This window comes from Halichoerus grypus, chromosome 5 (genome assembly GCF_964656455.1).
Source record: "Halichoerus grypus chromosome 5, mHalGry1.hap1.1, whole genome shotgun sequence".
NCBI classification, from domain to species: domain Eukaryota; kingdom Metazoa; phylum Chordata; class Mammalia; order Carnivora; family Phocidae; genus Halichoerus; species Halichoerus grypus.
The window spans coordinates 164,151,876-164,171,862 of NC_135716.1; the positions used below are offsets into that span (position 1 = coordinate 164,151,876).

The following is a 19,987-nucleotide window of genomic DNA, read 5'->3' on the forward strand; positions in this document are numbered from 1 at the left end:
CACCCACTGTATGTTTTATTTGTTTTCTTTCTCCCTCTCTCCTCTTCCTCCTTTCCACTAGAACACAAACTCCATTGTTTATTTTGTTCAGTACTATTTTTCCAGTGCCTAGAACAGTGCCTGGCACATAATATTTTTTTAAATAAATGAGTAAACTGGAAACTACTAAAGACATTTGGGGACTATTGATAGTGTACCAGTCCTTCTCTCTGAAAAGAATATCAGCCTGGGTTTTTTTGAATTGTCCAAGCCTAGGCTTAGTATCGAGACCATAATCAAAACTACTTTCCTGGGTAATATGTACCCTGCAGGGTGGTTGGGAAGCACAGTTCAGTCATTCATTAAATGAGCTAGAGACTGGGAAAACAGTGTTGAATGACACAAGCAGAGTCCCTGCACTCACAAGGCTGCTTTTCTACCAGGGAAAAAGAACAAAATGTGTAAACAAATACATAAGGAAGGTAATTTCAGGTAGTGGTAAGTACTATGAAGAAGTACAGTAGGATTAATGGAATACAGAGGGGAGGTGTGGTGCTGCTTGAGTTTGAGTGATCAAGGAAAGACTTTCTGAAGAGGAAACATTGGAAGGAGCTAAACACGGGAAGATCAAGGGAAGAGGATTCTGGTCAGGAGCAACAACAAATGTAAAGATCCTCAGACAGAAATGAGCTTAACATGTTTGAGCAATTCAGAGTTGGCTGGCGTGGGGGGCGCCTGGGTGGCTCAGTTGGTTAAGCAGCTGCCTTCGGCTCAGGTCATGATCCTGGAGTCCCAGGATTGAGTCCTCTATCGGGCTCCTTGCTCAGCAGGGAGTCTCCTTCTCCCTCTGACCCTTCCCGCCTCTCGTGTTCTCTCTCTCAATTAAATAAATAAAATCTTTAAAAAAAAAATGTTGGATATGGGACAGGAGGAAAGTGAGGGAGTAGTTAGTAAACAGGTAGACACTGGACACTTCAGCAGGAGGGGATTAAATTAGAGGCATAAGTTAATATGAGAAGAGTTGCCATTCTCTAAATCAGGAGAAGTACACTCAGTTATTGTTTCCCATGTCTTTTGCATCCTCCTTTGCCTGTGTGTAGTGACTACCCTGTACTTCTGTCTTTTATTTAGGGACCTCCAAGGTGTTCCTCCCTTCAAGCCCCAATCATGCTGCTCTCAGGACATGAAGGGGAAGTGTACTGCTGCAAGTTTCACCCCAATGGATCCACCCTAGCATCTGCAGGATTTGATCGACTGATATGTAAGAGATGGGTTTTTGAAGTTGGAGTAATTGCTCTCTGCTAAAAAACCTTTAATGCCACAGAAGGTACCAGTCTGAATTGGTCATATCACAAGCTACATAGCTAACATGCTAAAAGAGTATAATAAGAATGTTGAATGATCTTGGATATAGACCTCAAGGTCCATGTGGTAAATACAGAAGGGATTATGTTACTAGTTGGAAAGTGAGTTGCCGTACTTTGAGAATATCTTCCTGATGGAGACAAATCTTTTTTTTTTTTAATATTTTTATTGTTATGTTAATCCCCATACATTACATCATTAGTTTTAGATATAGTGTTCCATGATTCATTGTTTGTGCATAACACCCAGTGCTCCATGCAGAACGTGCCCTCCTCAATACCCATCACCAGGCTAACCCATCCTCCCACCCCCCTCCCCCTGATGGAGACAAATCTTGAGCTGATGTAGCCAGACAGGAGATCTAGGCATACTGGGTTAATGGAATAATGAGGAGAGAAATAGCTTTTCCTTTTCCCAAAGATGTGAGGCCTTCATCTTGATACACTTATAGAATCCTAGCATATGGGAAAGAAGGGTGGGGAGGACCCTAAAGTGGCAACTCACTTGGATAATTTACTTGTAGATCATTAGGATCTGTATCCAAGTGGTGCCTGGCTGGCTCAGTCAGTAGAGCATACAACTCTTGATCTTGGGGTTGTGGGTTCAAGCCCCATGTTGGGTGTAGAGATTACTTAAAAATAAAATCTTAAAAAAAAAAAAAAAGATCTGCATCCCGATTCTCAGCTGCTAGTTGGCAATACCCACTTTTGAGAAATAAATTGAAAAAAAAATTATTTTAGAAGAGTCGTGAGAAAAAGCAAGAGAAAAGATATCAGGAGCATCTGACTGCCTTTTATTCTGGCATCGTTTGTTGCATTGTGAAATGAAGTGAGTCATTTAGCTGTCTGCTTGTAAGTCTGGACCTCAGGGTGGATGATAGTTGTCTTTGCTGTCTTGATTTAGGTGTTCTAGTTCTGTGATCCTTAAGCTTAACAGTGGCCAAGCATCTGGAAAACTTGCAGTCTTTGCAGAACATCCTTGAATCAATAAGCTTATTTCATCAAACAAAAAACAGTTTATCAACTGAAAAATAATTACTATGTTTCTGTACCTTATTATGTATAGAGGTGCTCCTTAGTAACACTCATAAAAGTTCATTGCTTGCTAGACCAGGTTCCCTGGGGACAGAAACTGTGTCTATTCATTTATCCCATTTTATCCTAGCACCTGGCATGTTATAGGTATATGGTACATGTGGAATGAGTAAATGTAGTATAAAGTCATTGCCATGTGACCTTCAAGTCAGTTCCAGCTTCCTGGGTTTTCTGTAAGTGCTGTCATTTTGCAGTCTCTTTATACTCAACCAACATGTAGTAGTGAGTACCAACTTTTTTAACATTACAGCAAAAATCTTAAGATTTAAAAAAATATATCTATTTTTTTTAAAGCTTTTATTATTTGAGAGAGAGAGAGCACGGATGGGGAAGGGCAGAGGGAGAAGCAGACTCCCCACTGAGCGGGGAACCCGACGTGGGTTTTAATCCCAGGACCCCAGGATCATGAACTGAGTAAAAGGCAGATGCTTAGCTGACTGAGCTACCCAGGCACCCCCCAAAATTATATCTATTAACTAATTTTTTCAGCCTTACGAAATATGAAAATATTGCACTATTTTTATTTTTAGTGTCAGGAAAATTGGTCCAGTCAGTAGAGCCAATAGTGTTCCAAGGGAGTGTAATCTCAAAACTGTTGTGGTAAATTTTTAAGTACCTTTTCTATGGCTGATGATGAGTTTTCTTTTGTGTAGTAATGATCACAGAACCCCTGTCTTCCTAACAGTGTTGTGGAATGTCTATGGTGACTGTGATAACTATGCTACGTTGAAGGGACACAGTGGGGCAGTGATGGAGCTGCATTATAACACTGATGGCAGGTGAGTAAGTAGGCTGAATAATGGAATGACAGCTGCTTCTCATACTAATTTTTCTTGGCATCCTTTCACATTTCATCCTTAAGTTTTCTCTCAGGAGACATTGCTGTCAAACACTACCGCATTTTGGGCAGCTACTTTATTATCCTATCACTGTCAACCCAATTTCTTGTTCCACGTATGCATTTGTAAATACATCTCTATCATCTAACATCAGCAGCCAGGCAAATTTGTTTCTTTAAGACATAAAACAAAATGTAATTTTATATGCAGAAATCAGCTATTTTTACTATACAAGCAATAAAATATTTATTTTGAGAAACTCAAAAACATATAAATAAAAAAATAACCCATATTCCTACCATTCCAAAGATAATCACTGTTAATATTTTGATACATTTTTCTCAAGTTTTTTTCCTACTTAAAGCTGTTTGGTTTTACATGTACATTAGAGGCTCACGTATGATCTTTTCTGCTGCTTTTTTCCTTTAACATTCACCTACTATATCGTTTATTATAACATACATTTATCATAAACATTTTAATGATCGCATAATGAATTACAGTAACTATATGTAATATAGAAATGTGATTATACAAAGTTAATTAGTCCTAGTAGGTATTTCAGTAAACATTCATTATTTTATACCTCTGATCTCTAAAATGATAAGGTCCCTGAATCAACTGGTACATAGCCTTGTATACATTTTTCCTGTTAATATTTGAGTAAAGATAGCCTTATAAAATCAATTATAACTTAGAAATCATTGTCAGGGGCGCCCAGCTGGCTCAGTCCTAGGCGCATGTGATTCTTGAGCTCAGGGTCATGAGTTTAAGCCCCTTGTTGGGTGTAGACATTACTTAAATAATAAAACTTAAAAAAAAAATCATTTTCAGAGATGAAATAAAAACTTTGAATTTTAGAGAAAGGGTTAAAGTTACTGAGTCACTGGGTCAGGAATTGCCACAGTCTGTCTTCCCTCTGTAGCAGGGAGTGATTAAACATTTCCAGATGGGAAAGTGTCTAAAGCGTTGTCTATCAAGGAGGAAGATATTGAGAAAACTACTGTATTAGGTTGGAATATATCATGGGGACTGACAGAAGGACTTTTTTTTACATTTTCATGGGGTAGACCTCGTAACCCGGTGCAGAGAACCAGTAGGATTTGGGTAGGTAGGGTGAGGCATGCCCACATCATGTGTCAGACTGTCAAGAGTACAACGCGTCAGTGGCCTTAAAGAGTTTGGCACATTTTGGCAAGTGGGGAGGATGGATGGTTATTGTTCATCTTCACTTAACTTGTTTTTTGTTCTTCTTCTTGTAGTATGCTCTTCTCCGCATCCACAGATAAAACTGTGGCAGTGTGGGATAGTGAAACAGGCGAGAGGGTTAAAAGGCTGAAAGGACACACTTCCTTTGTGAATTCCTGTTATCCGGCCAGGAGGGGCCCCCAGCTTGTCTGCACTGGCAGCGATGACGGGACAGTTAAGGTGGGTGTTGTCCGTCTGTATGTTGCAGTTTCTGAGGTTCCATAACGTGAACTTATTTTGCCTTCCACCTATGGTGTAACCTCCTCTCCACAACTTTGTTTTAACAGTCATTTCCCAAAACAGAGGTCTTTTTTTTTTTTTTTTTTTAGGGAGCGAGCGAGTGGCGGGGGTGTGGGGGGGGGCAGATTGGGAGGGAGAGAGACAAGCAGACTCCATGCTGCATGTGGAGCCCAATGCAGGGCTCAGTCTCATAACCCTGAGATCATGACCTGAGCCGAAACCAAGAGTCAGACACTCAACCAACTGGGCCACCCAGGCACCCCCAAAAAATGAGGTCTTTTTAAATAACAGTATTTTTAAGTATCTTGTAGAATGTTAGAACCATGTTGAACCATTGTGACTTGGAATGAAATGGACCAGCTGAGTTGGATTCTTGACTGAGCTGTTAACGTAATTATGTGATCTCAGGCAGTTCACTTTTCTGATCCTGTTTCTCAGTCTTTAGAACAGTGACAGTAATATACATGTCTTACAAAGCTGTTGTAAAAGTATAGTCACTATATGAAAAGATCAGTATATGGTTTAGTAACAGGGTCATTTAGTCCAGTGATTTCCAACTTGTCTTCATGTCAGACTACCTGAAGAACCCGTTAAAAATACCCAGATTTGGGGCACCTGGGTGGCTCAGTCATTAAGCGTCTGCCTTTGGCTCAGGTCATGATCCCAGGGTCCTGGGATCGAGCCCCACATCAGGCTCCAAGCTCCACGGGAAGCCTGCTTGTGTTCCCTCTCTTGTTGTCTCTCTCTCTCTCTCTCTGTGTCAAATAAATAAATAAAATCTTTAAAAAAAAAAAAAATACCCAGATTCGGGATGCCTGGGTGACTCAGTCGGTTAAGCATCTGCCTTCAGCTCAGGTCATGATCCCAAGGTCCTGGGATCGAGTCCCGCATCAGGCTCCTTGCTCAGCAGGGAGCCTGCTTCTCCCTCTGCCTGCCGCTCCCCCTGCTTATGCTCTCTGTCTCTCTGACAAATAAATAAAATCTTTAAAAAAAAAAAATACCCAGATTCTAGTTCAGTAGGTCTAGAATGAGAATTTTTGTTTTTAAATTAAGACTTTTTTTTTTTAGAGCAGTTTTAGGTTCACAGCAAAATTGAGGGGAAAATACAGAGATTTCCCATATACCCACTGCCCCCACACATGCACAGCCTCTCCCATGATCCCCCACCAGAGTGGTATATTCTTTTACAGTTGATAAACCTACATTGACACATCATAATCACCCAAGTCCATAGTTTATATTAGGGTTCACATTTAATGTTATACATTCTGTGGTTTGGGACAAACATATAATGACATGTATCCATCACAGTGGTATCATACAGAGTATTTTTGCTGCCCTAAAAATCCTCTGTGCTCCTTCTATTCATCCCTCCCACCCCTGATCTTTTTAACTGTCTCCATAGTTTTGCCTTTTAAGATTGGTTTCTTTTACTTAGTGATATGCATTTTAAGATTCTTTCATGTCTTGCAGACAGCCTCTCCTCTGCTGTCCTGCCCACAGTTACCTTGCAGTGTATTCAATAAACTCCTATCTCCTTTAAAAAAAAAAAAAAAAAAAGATTCTTCCACGTCTTTCCGTGGCTTGGCAGCTCATTTGTTTTTAGTGCCAAGTAATATTCCATCGTCTGGATGTACCACAGTTTATTTATCCATTCACTACTAAAGGACATCTCGGTTGCTTCCCAGAGTTGGCAATTATGAATAAAGTTGCTATAAACATCCATGTGGGAGTTTTGTGTGGACCTAAGTTTTTCAACTCTCTTGAGTAAATACTGAGGACTACGATTGCTAGATCATATGGTAAGAGCATATTTAGTTTTTAGAAACCACCGATCTGGGTGCCTGGCTGGCTCAGTTGATGGAGTATGCAACTCTTGATCCCGGGGTTGTAAGTTTTTTGGGTTTTTTGTTTGTTTTTAAAGATTATATTTATTTATTTGAGACAGAGAATAAGCAGGGAGGGAGGGAGAAGCAGACTCCCCGCTGAGCAGAAAGCCTGATGTGGGGCTAGATCCCAGGACCCTGAGATCATGACCTGAGCTGAAGGCAGCTGCTTAACCGACTGAGCCTCCCAGGCACCCCTTGGGGTTGTAAGTTTGAGCCCCGCGTTGGGTGTAGTGATTACTTAAAAATAAAATCTTAAAGAAAAAAGAAACCACGAGTCTGTCTTCCAAAGTAGCTGTACCATTTTGCATTCCCACCAGCAATGAATGAGAATCCCTGTTACTGCACATCCTCATTTGGTGGTGTCAGTGCTTCAGATTTTGGCTTCTCTAATAGGTATGTAGTAGTACCTCACTGTACGTTTAACTTACATTTTCCTGATGACATATGATGTGAAGCATCTCTTCATATGCTTTTTGTCATCTATGTATCTTCTTTGGTGAGGTGTCTTAAGATCTTTAGCTCTTCTTTTTTTTTTAAGATTTTATTTATTTATTTGTCAGAGGAAGAGGGAGAGAGCACAAGCAGAGGGAGCAGCAGGCAGAGGGAGAGGGAGAAGCAGGCTCCCCACTGAGCAGGGAGCCCAACATGGGGTTTGATCCCAGGACCCTGAGATCACAACCCGAGCCGAAGGCAGACGCTTAACTGACTGAACCACCCAGGCGCCCCTTTAGCTCATTTTTTAATCATGTTGTTTGTTTTCTTATTGTTGAGTTTTAAGAGTTCTTTGTACATTTTGGATAATAGTCCCTTATCAGATACACAAATATTTTCTCCCTGTCTTGTGGTTTATCTTCTCATTCTCTTGACAATGTCTTTTGCAGGCAGAAGTTTTTAGTTTTAATGAAGTCCAGTTTATCATTTATTTCTTTCATGGATTGTGCCTTTGGTGTTGTATCTAAAAAGTCATTGCCGTACCCAAGGTCATCTGTGTTTTCTTCTGTTACCTTCTAGAAGTTGTACTTAACATTTAGGTGTGTGATCCATTTTGAGTTTGGAATTTTTGTGAAAGGTGCAAGATCTGTGTCTAGATGCATGTTTTTTGCCTGTGGGTGTCCGGTTGTTCCAGTGCCATTGGTTGAAGAAATTCATTTGTTCCATTGCCTTTGCTCCTTTGTCAAAGATCAGTTGACTGTATTTATGGGGGTCTATTTCTGGGCTCTATTCTCTTCCATTGATGTATTCTTTCTCCAATACCACACTGTCTTGATTATTATAGCTTTATAGTAAGTCTTTTTTTTTTTTTAATTTTTTTTTTTAAAGATTTTATTTATTTATTTGACAGAGAGAGACACAGATAGAGAGGGAACACAAGCAGGGGGAGTGGGAGAGGGAGAAGCAGGCTTCCTGCTGAGCAAAGAGCCCGATGCGGGGCTCGATCCCAGGACCCTGAGATCATGACCCGAGCTGAAGGCAGACACCTAACGACTGAGCCACCCAGGTGCCCCAGTCTTTTTTTTTTTTTAATATTTATTTATTTATTTAAGTAATCTCTATACCCACCCTGGGGCTCGAACACACAACCCATCGTGGCCCAAAGTGGAGTGTCAGGGCCCAAGTGAGGTGAGGAGAGCATCCATGCAGGATGGGAGCAGTCCACTGTAGGGAGATGGGGACTGACAAGGGTAAGGATGGCATCCATATGACACAGAGTAGGTAGTCCAGTATGGGGATTTGGAGGGGGGAGCAGGCCAACATGAAGAGTCAATGCCCTAGCAGGGTAAAAGGGTCATCTACACATTGGTGGGGGAGAAAGTATGGGTGTCAGAGCTTGAGCTGAGAGTGTCCACATGGGGTGGGAACAATTTAGGTAGGGAGTCTGAGGCTAGCATTCCTGAGGAAAGGCAGCCTGGAGAGGGATATTAGAGCCAGAGCAGAGTGAAGGGGGCATTCATACAAAGGGATAACCCAAATGAGGTGAGGAAGGGGTCCACATAGGGAATGGGGATCACAGTTCAAACAGGGAAAGGAAGACATCCATGCAGGAGAAGGGTAGAAAAGGATGTGGGAGATGATTACATACAGGAAGCTTGATCAGGTAAGTATAATAAGTATAACGGGAGGCAGAGAAAGGAGTTACCAATACAGGAGAGAGAACTAAAATGCATCTTGTGTTGTTGGCTTTGAACTGGAAGTGTCAGTGTGAATGCATGACATTCAACATATAAACAGGTAGGTATAGAAAAAACAATAGATATAAATGTATGCTTACAGATGTGTGTGTGCATATATTGGCAACTGTCCACTGAGAGGGTTTAGGAACAATACCCCAATAGCAATGAGCACATCTCCTGTGCACATCTTGGTCTTTAAACACCATTTTCCACTAAAGAAACCAGGACTCCTTATTTTAGGACTGGGCAGGGAAAGTACAAGATGAACCTGGAACATCTTGTGCAAGAATGCTTGTCAAAAGAACATCTTAATCAAATGCTCAAACTGAACATTATCCATGATGGGACAAATCAAAATCCTGAGCCACTCAATAAAATACAATGAAAATGCAGCATCACTCCAGTGAGATTCCTGCCAAAGAGGCATAACTTGATTCTAATCATGAGGAAACATCAGACAAACCCAAACTGAGGGACATTCTACAAAATAACTGTTCTGTAATTTTGAGAAGCATCAAGGTCAGGAAAGGTCTGAGACACTCTTCCAGGCTGAAGGAGGCTAAAGAAACATGACTCGTAAATTCAACACATGACCTGAACTGAATCTCTGCAATAAAAGACGTACTGGTTCAAGTGGTGAAACTTGAATGGGATCTGAGGATTGGATGGTAGTAATGTGTTGGTGTTAATTTCTTCATTCTGATTGGTTAAGATTATATAGGATTATTTTAAGATTTTGTTTATTTTTTGAGAGAGAGATAGCGAGAGAGAGCATGAGTGGGGTGGAAGCGCAGAGGACGAGGGAGAAGCAGGCTTCCCGCTGAGCAGGGAGCCCAATATGGGACTCAATCCCAGGACCCTGGAACCATGACCTGAGCCAAAGGCAGTCACTTAACCAACTGAGCCACCCAGGCGCCCCAAAGATTTTATTTACTTATTTGAGAGAGAGAGCGCATGAGCTGGGCTGGGGAGAGGGGGAGCGGCAGAGGGAGAAGGAGAAGCAGACTCCCCACTGAGCAGGGAGCCCGATGCGGGGTTTGATCCCATGACCCCAAGATCATGACTGGAGCCAGAGGTAGATGCTTAAGCAACTGAGCCACCCAGGCGCCCCTAATATATATATCTTTATAGGACAAGCACACTCAAGTATTTAGGAATGATGGAGTATTAGGTCAGCAATTCTCAAATGATTCAGGCAACAAAAATGTTCTCTTTTACTTCCAACTTTTTTGTATTTCAAAGTAAAATAATCTTTCAAAAATGATGGTTGTCTGGAACTAATATTCTAAAATATTTGACTCAGGGGTGCCTGGCTGGCTTAGTCAGTGGAGCATGCAACTCCTGATGTCGGGGTTGTAAGTTCAAGCCCCACATTGGGTATAGAGATTACTTAAAAATAAAATCTTTTAGGGGCACATGGCTGGCTCAATCGTGAGAGCATGGGACTCTTGCACATCTTGTGCAAATCTTGATCTCAGGGTTGTGAGTTTGAGCCCCATGTTGGGTGTAGAGATTACTAAAAATAAACTTAAAAAAAAAATTTTTTTAATGTAGATCCATGTTATATAAGTTTAGTTTTTTTTAAATAGAGCCTAATTGTTTAGAGTATAGGGTTCTAGAGTTGTTGTACCTAATCTTTATCTTCTATTGTTAATAAATCAGCCATTGAAAATAAATGTTAATTTTTTAAAACAAGCATATATTTAGTAATTATAAGAAATTAACACACATTTTAGTAAATTCAACATGAATGTAATGGAATCAGACAGTACTAAATTCTAGTCATTGTTTTGCTGTTGACCTGCTGGGTGTTTTTCATCAAGTTAGTTCCGGCTTTGCACTTTAGTTTGTTCATCCATAAAAGTTGGGATTAAACTAGATGGCCTAAACGTAGTAACTTTTAAACATTTTTTAAATCACAATTTGCATTAAGCAATGCATTTTATACTATGACCCAGAATATACTCCCCTCAGTACATCGGTGTTTATGAACCAACCCTTTCTGTATGGGACATTTTCTTCTATATTTTTTTTTAATTGGGGTAAAATTCACATAACATAAAATTTAATAAATTTTACCATTTTAACCATTTTAAAAGGTGTACAAGTCAGTGGCTTTTAGTACATTCACAGATGAGCACATTCACTGTTTGTGCTCATCACCATGATCCAATACCACAGAACCCCCCATAAAAATTAGAAAAAGATGGGAGCAGCCCATTGTAGGGAGATGGGGACTGACAAAGGTAAGGAGGGCAAAAAAGAAACCCCATACGCATTTAGCAGTCAGTATTTTTTCCCTACCTTCCAGCCCCTGGACGTTTCATATAAATAGAATCATATAATAAGTGGCCTTTTTGTGTTCAGTTTCTTTCACTCAGCTTAATGTTTTCAGGCTTCACCCTTGTTGTAATACGTATTAATGTTTCATTCCTTTTTAACACTGCTACAAAGATTGGTGCACAAGTTTTTGTTTCATTTCTCTTGGGTATATATCTAGGAGCAGGATTGCTGGGTCAGATGGTAATTCTACTTTAACTTTTTGGGGAACATCAGGCTTTTCCACAGCAGCCACATCATTTTATATTCCTACCAGTGATGTTCAAGGGTTCCAATTTTTCCTCACCATCATTCGTTAGTTTCTGGTTCCTTTTTTGTTTCGGTTTTTTTGGTAATTATAACCATCCTAGTGAGTGTGAAGCAATCTCAAATCATTGTTTTGATTTGCATTTCCCAAATGATTTATGATGCTGAGCATCTTTTCTCATGCTTATACCTCCTGAAAAGAATGTTTTATCAGGGCCTTTGCCCATTTATTGGGCTATTTGTAACATTGTTGTTGAACTATGGGTTTTTTATTCTGGATACTAGATCTTTAGCAGGTACGTGATTTGCAAGTATTTCTCCCACTGTTGGTTATCTTCTCATCTCATTTTCTTTTTCTTTTTTTTTTTTTTATTCATTTGAGACACAGAGATAGAGAGAGAGAGAGAGCATGAGCAGGGGGAGAGGCAGAGGGAGAGGGAGAAGCAGGCTCCCCGCCGAGCCAGGAGCCCGATGCGGGGCTCGATCCCAGGACCCCAGGATCATGACCTGAGCTGAAGGCAGACGCGTAACCATCTGAGCCACCCAGGCGCCCCCATCTCATTTTCTTGACACTATCCTTTGACGTACAAAAGTTTCTAATTTTTATGAAGATCAGTTTATCTATTTTTTCTTTGGTCACTTGTGCTTTTGGTGTCATATCTAGTAATTCATTGCCAAATCCAAGGCTATGAAGATTTACCCCTGTGTTTTCTTCTAAGAATTTCATAGTTTTAACTTTTACATTTAGGTCTTTGATCCACATGGAGTACATTTTTCCATATGGTATGAAATAAAGGTCTGCCTTCATTTTTCTGGTTATCCAGGTGTCCCATCATCATTTTTTGAAAAGACTTAATTTCTTTTTTTTTCTGTTTTATTCTTCTGTATGGGCCATACTTTTTTGCTTCTTTTCATACGTCATAATTTCTTGTTGAAAACTGGACATTTGAATATTATAATGTGGTAACTGTGGAAATTAGATTCTCCCCAAGGGTTTGTTGTTGCTGCATTGGTGGTGTAGCTGTTTAGTGAATTTTCTTTTTCTTTTTTTTTTTTTTTAAAGATTTTATTTATTTGACAGAGAGAGATAGCGAGAGTAGGAACACAAGCAGGGGGAGTGGGAGAGGGAGAAGCAGGCTTCCTGCCGAGCAGGGAGCCCGATGTGGGACTCGATCCCGGGACCCCAGGATCATGACCTGAGCCGAAGGCAGACGCTTAACGACTGAGCCACCCAGGCGCCCTCTTTTTCTTTTTTTTTTTTTAAGATTTATTTATTATTAGAGAAAGCATGAGCAGGGGGAGAGGCAGAGAAAGAAGAGAGAGAATCTCAAGCAGACTCCCCGCTAAGCGCAGAGCCCGACAGGAGGCTCAATCCCAGGACCCTGAGACCATGTCCCGAGCCGAAACCAGGAGTCAGCCACACAACCAACTGAGCCACCCAGGCACCCCTAATAAGTGAATTTTCTGAACTAATTTTGTAAAGTCTGAATTATTTGCCATGTGTAGCCACTGAAATCTCTGTTTTATTAGCTTGGTGGCTCACTAATGATTTGACAGATTTTCTTAATCACTTGTAGGAAAAAAAAAAAAAAACCTCTCCCCAGTCTTTGCAGATTCACTCTGTGTGTGTCGTAGGTCTGCCTTTACCAGGCAATTTACAGCTTTGTGTTAGCCTTCACTTCCTGCTTGTGCACGGCCCGTGCAGGTCAGCGAGAGTAGAGCTTAGGGCCTTCTCAGGTCTTTTCTGAGCGTGTGCCAGACACGGGCATGCAAATGGCCTTCTAGAGTCCTAGGAATACGTCAGCTTTTCAAAGCCCTTTTTCTCCAAATGGTGTCATTCCCCATCTTTCCTCCCAAGCTTTTTGGTTTGTCTACGGTTTGCCCCAACTGTCATCCCTGGCCACAGACAACAGAGGCTAATGCATTTGCCTTTAAATGTTTTAGACAAATGCCTCTGCCCTGGCAGAGTTCCAAGTTAGGCAAAATAAAGTCAAACCCTTAAAGTTTATCCTTCAGGGAGCCTCCAGACAGTTAAAAACAACCACAATTCTTTGAGGATAAGGTCCATTCTACTCCCTCTGATACTAGGAACCTATACTGGGAATATAGGCCATTGTCCTCAAAGCTCTTGCTGAGCAGGAGATGGAGACAGGGTAAGTTAAAACACTACAAGACTCTCTTACTAAGACTCAGGAGGGTTTTTTTCCTCATTAAGCATTTGCCTGGTTGCTACAAAGTTTTGATTAGTTTCTAGAGTTCTGATAAAGTTGATTCTGCCAGTTTTTTTGCCACATAATTCTCTGCTTTTGTAGAGGTACAACCTTTTAGCATTCCCTACTCTGCCATTTTTGCTGATGTAACCTCTCCCTGTATATTTTCTAATGTAAGCCATGGCCCATTAATGAGCTAGGATCTACAGTTTGAAAACACTGGTCTAACATCCTTGCTGTGGGAAGAGCATATGAACGAAGCAAGTAGAGGATTTCCATCCTAAGGGCATGTTGATGAACTATGATTATTCATACTTTAACAAAGAAGTCTGAAAATACGACCAAAGTGATTTGTTCTCCCAACTTTCAGATACGTTGGCAAAATTATAGTCACTTCTCACCATGTTACTAGAATATCCAGACAAGTTTCTGAACGGGATCCTTGTTAAAAATGTATTTACCTGCACAAAGTCCTTAGACTTCAAGATATACTATGCAATTACTTACAATGATGTTTGACTATAGACCCTCCTATTCCTCTGCTTCAGCTGTGGGACATCCGGAAGAAAGCAGCCATCCAGACATTTCAGAACACCTACCAGGTGTTAGCTGTGACCTTCAATGATACAAGTGATCAGATTATTTCTGGTGGAATAGACAACGATATCAAGGTATGTTTAGTATTTGTGTTATATCTCCCTTTGACCTGTCTCCACTCACAGAGGTAGTCTTTTCAAACTTCTGAGATTCTGATAGCTTTGCACTTTATACCAACTACAAGGAAGATAGTAACTTAAATCTTGTTTTCTTTCTGTCCTATCCTCATTGACTTCTAAGTCAAGGGTTGCATTATGGCTCATATAAATGCCATCAGGGACCAGACAGTTCATGTGAAGTGTGAGGCCCCATGTGTGGAGTCTGTGAACCTGAAGAGTGCGTTCCCTGCCTAAAGACATTTGCAACCTTTTTTTTTTTCCTCACTCTGTTGGCCTGCTGAGATAGCATTGAATCAACTTGTGATTCTCAACTCTGATCTCTCAGTGTGTCTTTCTCTTTGAGACTGTGGAAAGGAAGTTTTGGAGAGTCCACAACCAAGAGAGAGGGAAGGTGGCGGTGTTGTGAGAGTTGGCAGCGGTCCACACAGCAGCACAGCATAGCTCATGCTTTTGATTAATTGACTTGGATTCTAATCCCAGTCTGTCATTTTCTGGTTTCTTAGTACTGCAAGCAAGTTCTTTAACAGCCTCTTAATAACCACAATAACGTCTACCTCATGGGGTTGTAGTGGGGATTAAATGAACCTAATGCATTAGAGCACGTAACAGAGTTTCTGGACATAGCAAATGCCAGTGGATGGGAAGTGTCTTGGGGGCTACACAATTTGTGTCTGTCTTTACATATTGGCTTCCTTAAGTGTTACAAAGATTTTGACCTTACCTTCTGTTTTACCTTTAGAGTAATAACTGGTGGATAAATATTCAGCTTCCTGCTGTCCCTACCTAAAAATTGTGCTGTGTGCCCTTCCCTCCCTGCCTCCTTTGCTGCTACTATGGATGAAATGTCCTTGCTTTTGTCTAAAGGTAGTCCCTTCAGTGGAAGGATTTCAACTCCTTTTCCTGTCTGGGCCCTCATGCCATCTGTTTTCCCAGATCCTTTGTTTTCAACCTGCTCTTCTGCTGTCTTCTCATCAGCACTCCATCATGCTCAGGTCTTGGCGTTGGGGTGGGGGAGTCTTCCTTTCATTCTGCTTCGTCTTGTTGCCCTGTCCATCTTCCTCTTCACAGCCAGACTTCTTTTGTGGTGATGACAATAATAATGTTATCATTACCATCGGACACTTACTGTCAGTGTCAGGCGTTGTTCTTTGAGCTTTCTCTTACTCATTTAAGCTTCACAGCACCCTATGAAATAAATGCTATTAATGCCATTTTACAGATGAAGGAACTGAATTAAGAGAAGCCCAGCAAAACCCAGACTTGGGTTTCAGAGTCCTGCTCTTAATACCTATGAGAAATGCCCCCTGATGATTGTTGTACACTCGCTGTCTTCATTTCCTCACCCCATTTCATTCTTCCACTCTCATGTCTCCTGATCACTCCTCAGCAGTCTGGCTTCTGCCTCTGTTATTTCATTGACCCTTCTCTTCAAGGTCACCAGTGATCCTCCTCCCTGTTCCTAAATTCGGTAGATCCTTTTAGTCTTTTCTTTTCTTTTAATAGTTGTGACAACATAATCTCCTACCTCTCTGGCATATCGTTCTCAAATACCTCTGTGAGCCATTCTCTCTATACATACCTTAAATGTCATTATATTCCCTAAGGTCTTTTCCTAGGTGCTTCTCATATATACCTTTTCCCTGGACAGTTCTCATCTGATTCCGTGACTTTGACATCTCTATGCTGATTCTATATTTCTGGCCCAGATCTTCAGCTCCAGACCCCTGTATACAACCAGCCTCTCGGCATTCCCCCACTTGGATGTCCCATAATACTTGAAAATTGACCATTTCCAAAAGTTAACTTCCCATCCCTTTTCTACCTTATAACTGTATGGAGAATGTTGAATCAGGGCATAGGAACTTAATTAGATCATCTTAATAGCTAATGCAGTATTTCCCAGAGAGAAGTTTGGGAGCCCATTAGCTTTAGAATCACTAGAGGGCATCTTATACACATGACAGTAGGTTAGTGTCATTAAGCTATTATAGTTTTCATACTTTTAAAATTATTATTAGGGGGCGCCTGGGTGGCTCAGTCGTTAAACGTCTGCCTTCGGCTCAGGTCATGATCCCAGGGTCCTGGGATCGAGTCCCACAATGGGCTCCTTACTCCACGGGAAGCCTGCTTCTCCCTCTCCCACTCCCCCTGCTTGTGTTCCCTCTCTGGCTGTGTCTCTCTCTGTCAAATAAATAAATAAAATCTTAAAAAAAAAAAAAAAATATATATATATATATATATATATAAATATATATATATATATAAATATATATATATTATTAGGGATGCCTGGCTGGCTCAGTTGGTAGAGCATGCGACTCTTGATCTCGGAGTCATGAGTTCAAGCCCCCAACATTGGACATAGAGGTTACATTAAAGAAAAAAAAAAGAATTCCCTTTAAAAAAAAATAGTAAAATAATTATTAAAGTTTACATATGGCAAAATAAATTTTGCTTAGTGTACAGTTTTATGAATGTTTATGCTTGCATAGATTTGTGTAGCTACCACAAACAAGGTATAGAACAGTTCCCATCACCCCCAAAATTTTGTAATGTTCACTTGTGTCAAACCCTCTTTCCATTCCTAACTCATTCCAACCATTGATCTGTTCTTTGTTCTATATAGTTCCTTTTTCTAGAATATCATACAAATGGAATCATACAGTATGTAACCTTTTGAGACTGCTTCTTTTATTTAAGGTCTGAGAATGTGATGCCCTCATCTCCGCTGTGGGGATAGACTAGCTTAAGAATAATACTCTTGTTGGGCGCCTGGGTGGCTCAGTCATTGAGCATCTGCCTTCGGCTCAGGTCATGATCCCAGGGTCCTGGGATCAAGCCCCACATCGGGCTCCGTGCTCCGTGGGAATCCTGCTTCTCCCTCTCCCACTCCCCCTGCTTGTGTTCCCTCTCTCGCTGTCTCTCTGTCAAATAAATAAATAATCTTTAAAAAAAAAAAAAAGAATACTCTAGTGCTGGGAAGGCCTTCTTATGACATATAGTGTGGCTTATTCCACGTTCTTTATCCTAGACTGTTCCTGGGTCTTCTCTAAACAGATATATTTAATTATGCTATAGTCCTTAAGGTGTACCCGATCCCTTTTTAGGATTTGAAGGTTTTCCATGTCCTCTCAGACACACTGTATGTTACACCTCTCAGGGTAGGTGATTTCTGCAGATAGCTAATCTCAGCTTTGTTCTGAAAGCCAAATTTCTCTCACAGAGAATGTGTAAGTAGAGTTCTATAAGTACAGTAATTACATATATCACTAGCTTTTTTCTAAGAGGTTGTCCTTCAGGGGCACCTGGGTGGCTCAGTCAGTTGAGCATCTGACTCCTGATCCCAGCTCAGGTCTTGATCTCAGTGTCATGAGTCCAAGCCCCGCTTTGGACTCCATGTTGGGTGCGGAGCCTACTTAGAAAATGAATGAATGAATGACCTTCATATTTCTTTCAGAAGTTCCCTGATTCTAGTTCTGTATAATTTGGTGAATTAGTTCCTACTTACCCTATATGTTGTTTTTTTCTTTTTTCTTTTTTTTAAGTTTATTTATTTCTTTGTAATCTCTACATACAATGTAGGGCTCAAACTCATGACCCCTAGGTCAAGAGTCACATGCAGGACGCCTGGGTGACTCAGTTAAGTGTTGGCCTTCATCTCTGGTCATGGTCCCAGGGTCCTGGGATTGAGCCCCAAGTCAGTCTCCCTGCTCAGTGGGGAATCTGCTACCCCCACCACTCCCCCAAGCTCCTGTGTGCGCACATGTGTGCATTCGATCTCTCTCTCAAAAGAAAATAAATAAGTAAATGAGTAAATAAAGTCTGTTCCGTCTACAAATACTCAAATTTTTCTGCCAGTGCTTTGTTTTCAGGAATTTTTTTTTTCCCTAATTTTAAAGATTTTATTTATTTATTTGAGAGGGAGGGAGCGAGAGCAGAGTGAGAGGGAGAAGCAGACTCCTTGCTGAGCAGAGAGCCCTATGCAGGGCTCGATCCCAGGACCCTGAGATCATGACCTGAACCAAAGGCAGACGCTCAACCTACTGAGCCACCCAGGCACCCTGGAAATTTTTTTTTTTTTTTAGAATGTACACAGTACTCCAAAAACTTGGGAAACTTTCTACTCTGCTATACTGTTTCTAGCATGAAAACTCATAGTGTTGATGCCCACTAACCAGATGCCCAAACATTCACTGAAAACTGATTTGGGCACTTGCAAAATACCTTGCTTAAATTAGTTTCTTCTGCCACAAATCTCAGATACACATCGACTGTGCACAAACAGTGTGTGCAGGCCTCAGAAAGAAGGTCTGGAAATGGTGCCCAAGTGCTGTAAGGGATGGCACATTGCATTCTCTCCTAAAAAAGCTAAAGACTTCAACAATGCCTTCTCTGAAGAGGAGGAACAATAGCTTGAACAAAAAACGTCAGCCATTTCAAGCTTTCCTGATTATTGAGGCAGCAAACATCCTGACACAAAAATGATTGTATATAAAGTGTGTGGGTTCCACACATGAGTGAGTTATTGATGGGGAAAGTGGAGTTGTCTGCCTTATGTATTGCTTTGACATACAACACCAAACTCATTTCTAGATAAGAGAAGTGCCTTACTTAAACAGGCAGCAAAAAAAAAATTCACTTAGAAAAACTACATGGCACGGGGCGCCTGGGTGGCTCAGTCGGTTAAGCGTCTGCCTTCGGCTCAGATCATGATCCCAGAGTCCTGGGATCGAGCCCCACATCGGGCTCCCTGCTCCATGGGAAGCCTGCTTCTCCCTCTCCCATTCCCCCTGCTTGTGTTCCCTCTCTCGCTGTGTCTCTCTCTGTCAAATAAATAAAATCTTTTAAAAAGAAAAAAAAGAAAAAAAAAGAAAAACTACATGGCAGTATTAAATCAAATTTGGAGGAAATTCTGTATTATACCAATGACCTTAACAAAATTGCTGTTCTTTTTCCGTATGACATTCCAGACCATTCCTATTGGCTTTAATTTTTTTTTTTTTACAGAGTTGCAGTCTATGTAAACATAAATACTGTTTTGCATTTTCCTATTAGCTTAATAGCTTATTTTTGGAACATTTTTGCATTTGGTCTTCAGAGTTATTTTTAGGAGTTGCTTAATAATAGCTACCAATTATTGAGGGCCTGCTGTGTACCAGGCATCTGCTAAGCATTCTATTTCTAATCTTCCCAACAGCCATAGGAAGTAAATGTTGTTATCCCATCTTACAGACCAGAAACAGGCTTAGAGAGGGTTAGTGGCCGAATAACTCTTAGGACATGGTCAGTCTGACCCTAAATCCTCACTCTTTCTTCTCTGCTCTACTATCTTTTTCTTTTTTAAAAAAATTTTATTTATTTTTGAGAGAGAGAGCGAGCATAAGCAGAGGTTGCGGTAGGCAGAGGGGAGAGGGAGAAGCAGGCTCCCCACCAAGCTGGGAGCCTGAAGGGGGACTCCATCCCAGGACCCTCGGTTCATGACCTGAGCCAAAGGCAGACGCTTAACTGACTGAGCCACCCAGGTGCCCATGCTCTACTATCTCTAGCATGAGATCCCATAGTGTTGCAGTATGTTTATGGGCCATACTTAATGAACCATTTATTTTCCCTGTTTGACATTAGGTTATTTTTAGCCAAACTGTTTTTTAAC

The 19,987-nt window shown here is 40.9% G+C and overlaps 1 protein-coding gene across 1 annotated transcript in view; it reads left to right on the forward strand.

Moving 5' to 3' along the window:
* The window catches only part of SNRNP40 (small nuclear ribonucleoprotein U5 subunit 40), a 32,436-nt gene that overhangs the window by 1,485 nt on the left and 10,964 nt on the right, over window positions 1-19,987 (forward strand). The window contains exons 2-5 of the mRNA XM_036098469.2: window positions 1,111-1,240; window positions 3,124-3,217; window positions 4,540-4,705; window positions 14,170-14,292. Of these exons, the coding sequence (XP_035954362.1) occupies window positions 1,111-1,240; window positions 3,124-3,217; window positions 4,540-4,705; window positions 14,170-14,292 (513 nt within the window). The remainder of the gene's footprint in view (window positions 1-1,110; window positions 1,241-3,123; window positions 3,218-4,539; window positions 4,706-14,169; window positions 14,293-19,987) is intronic.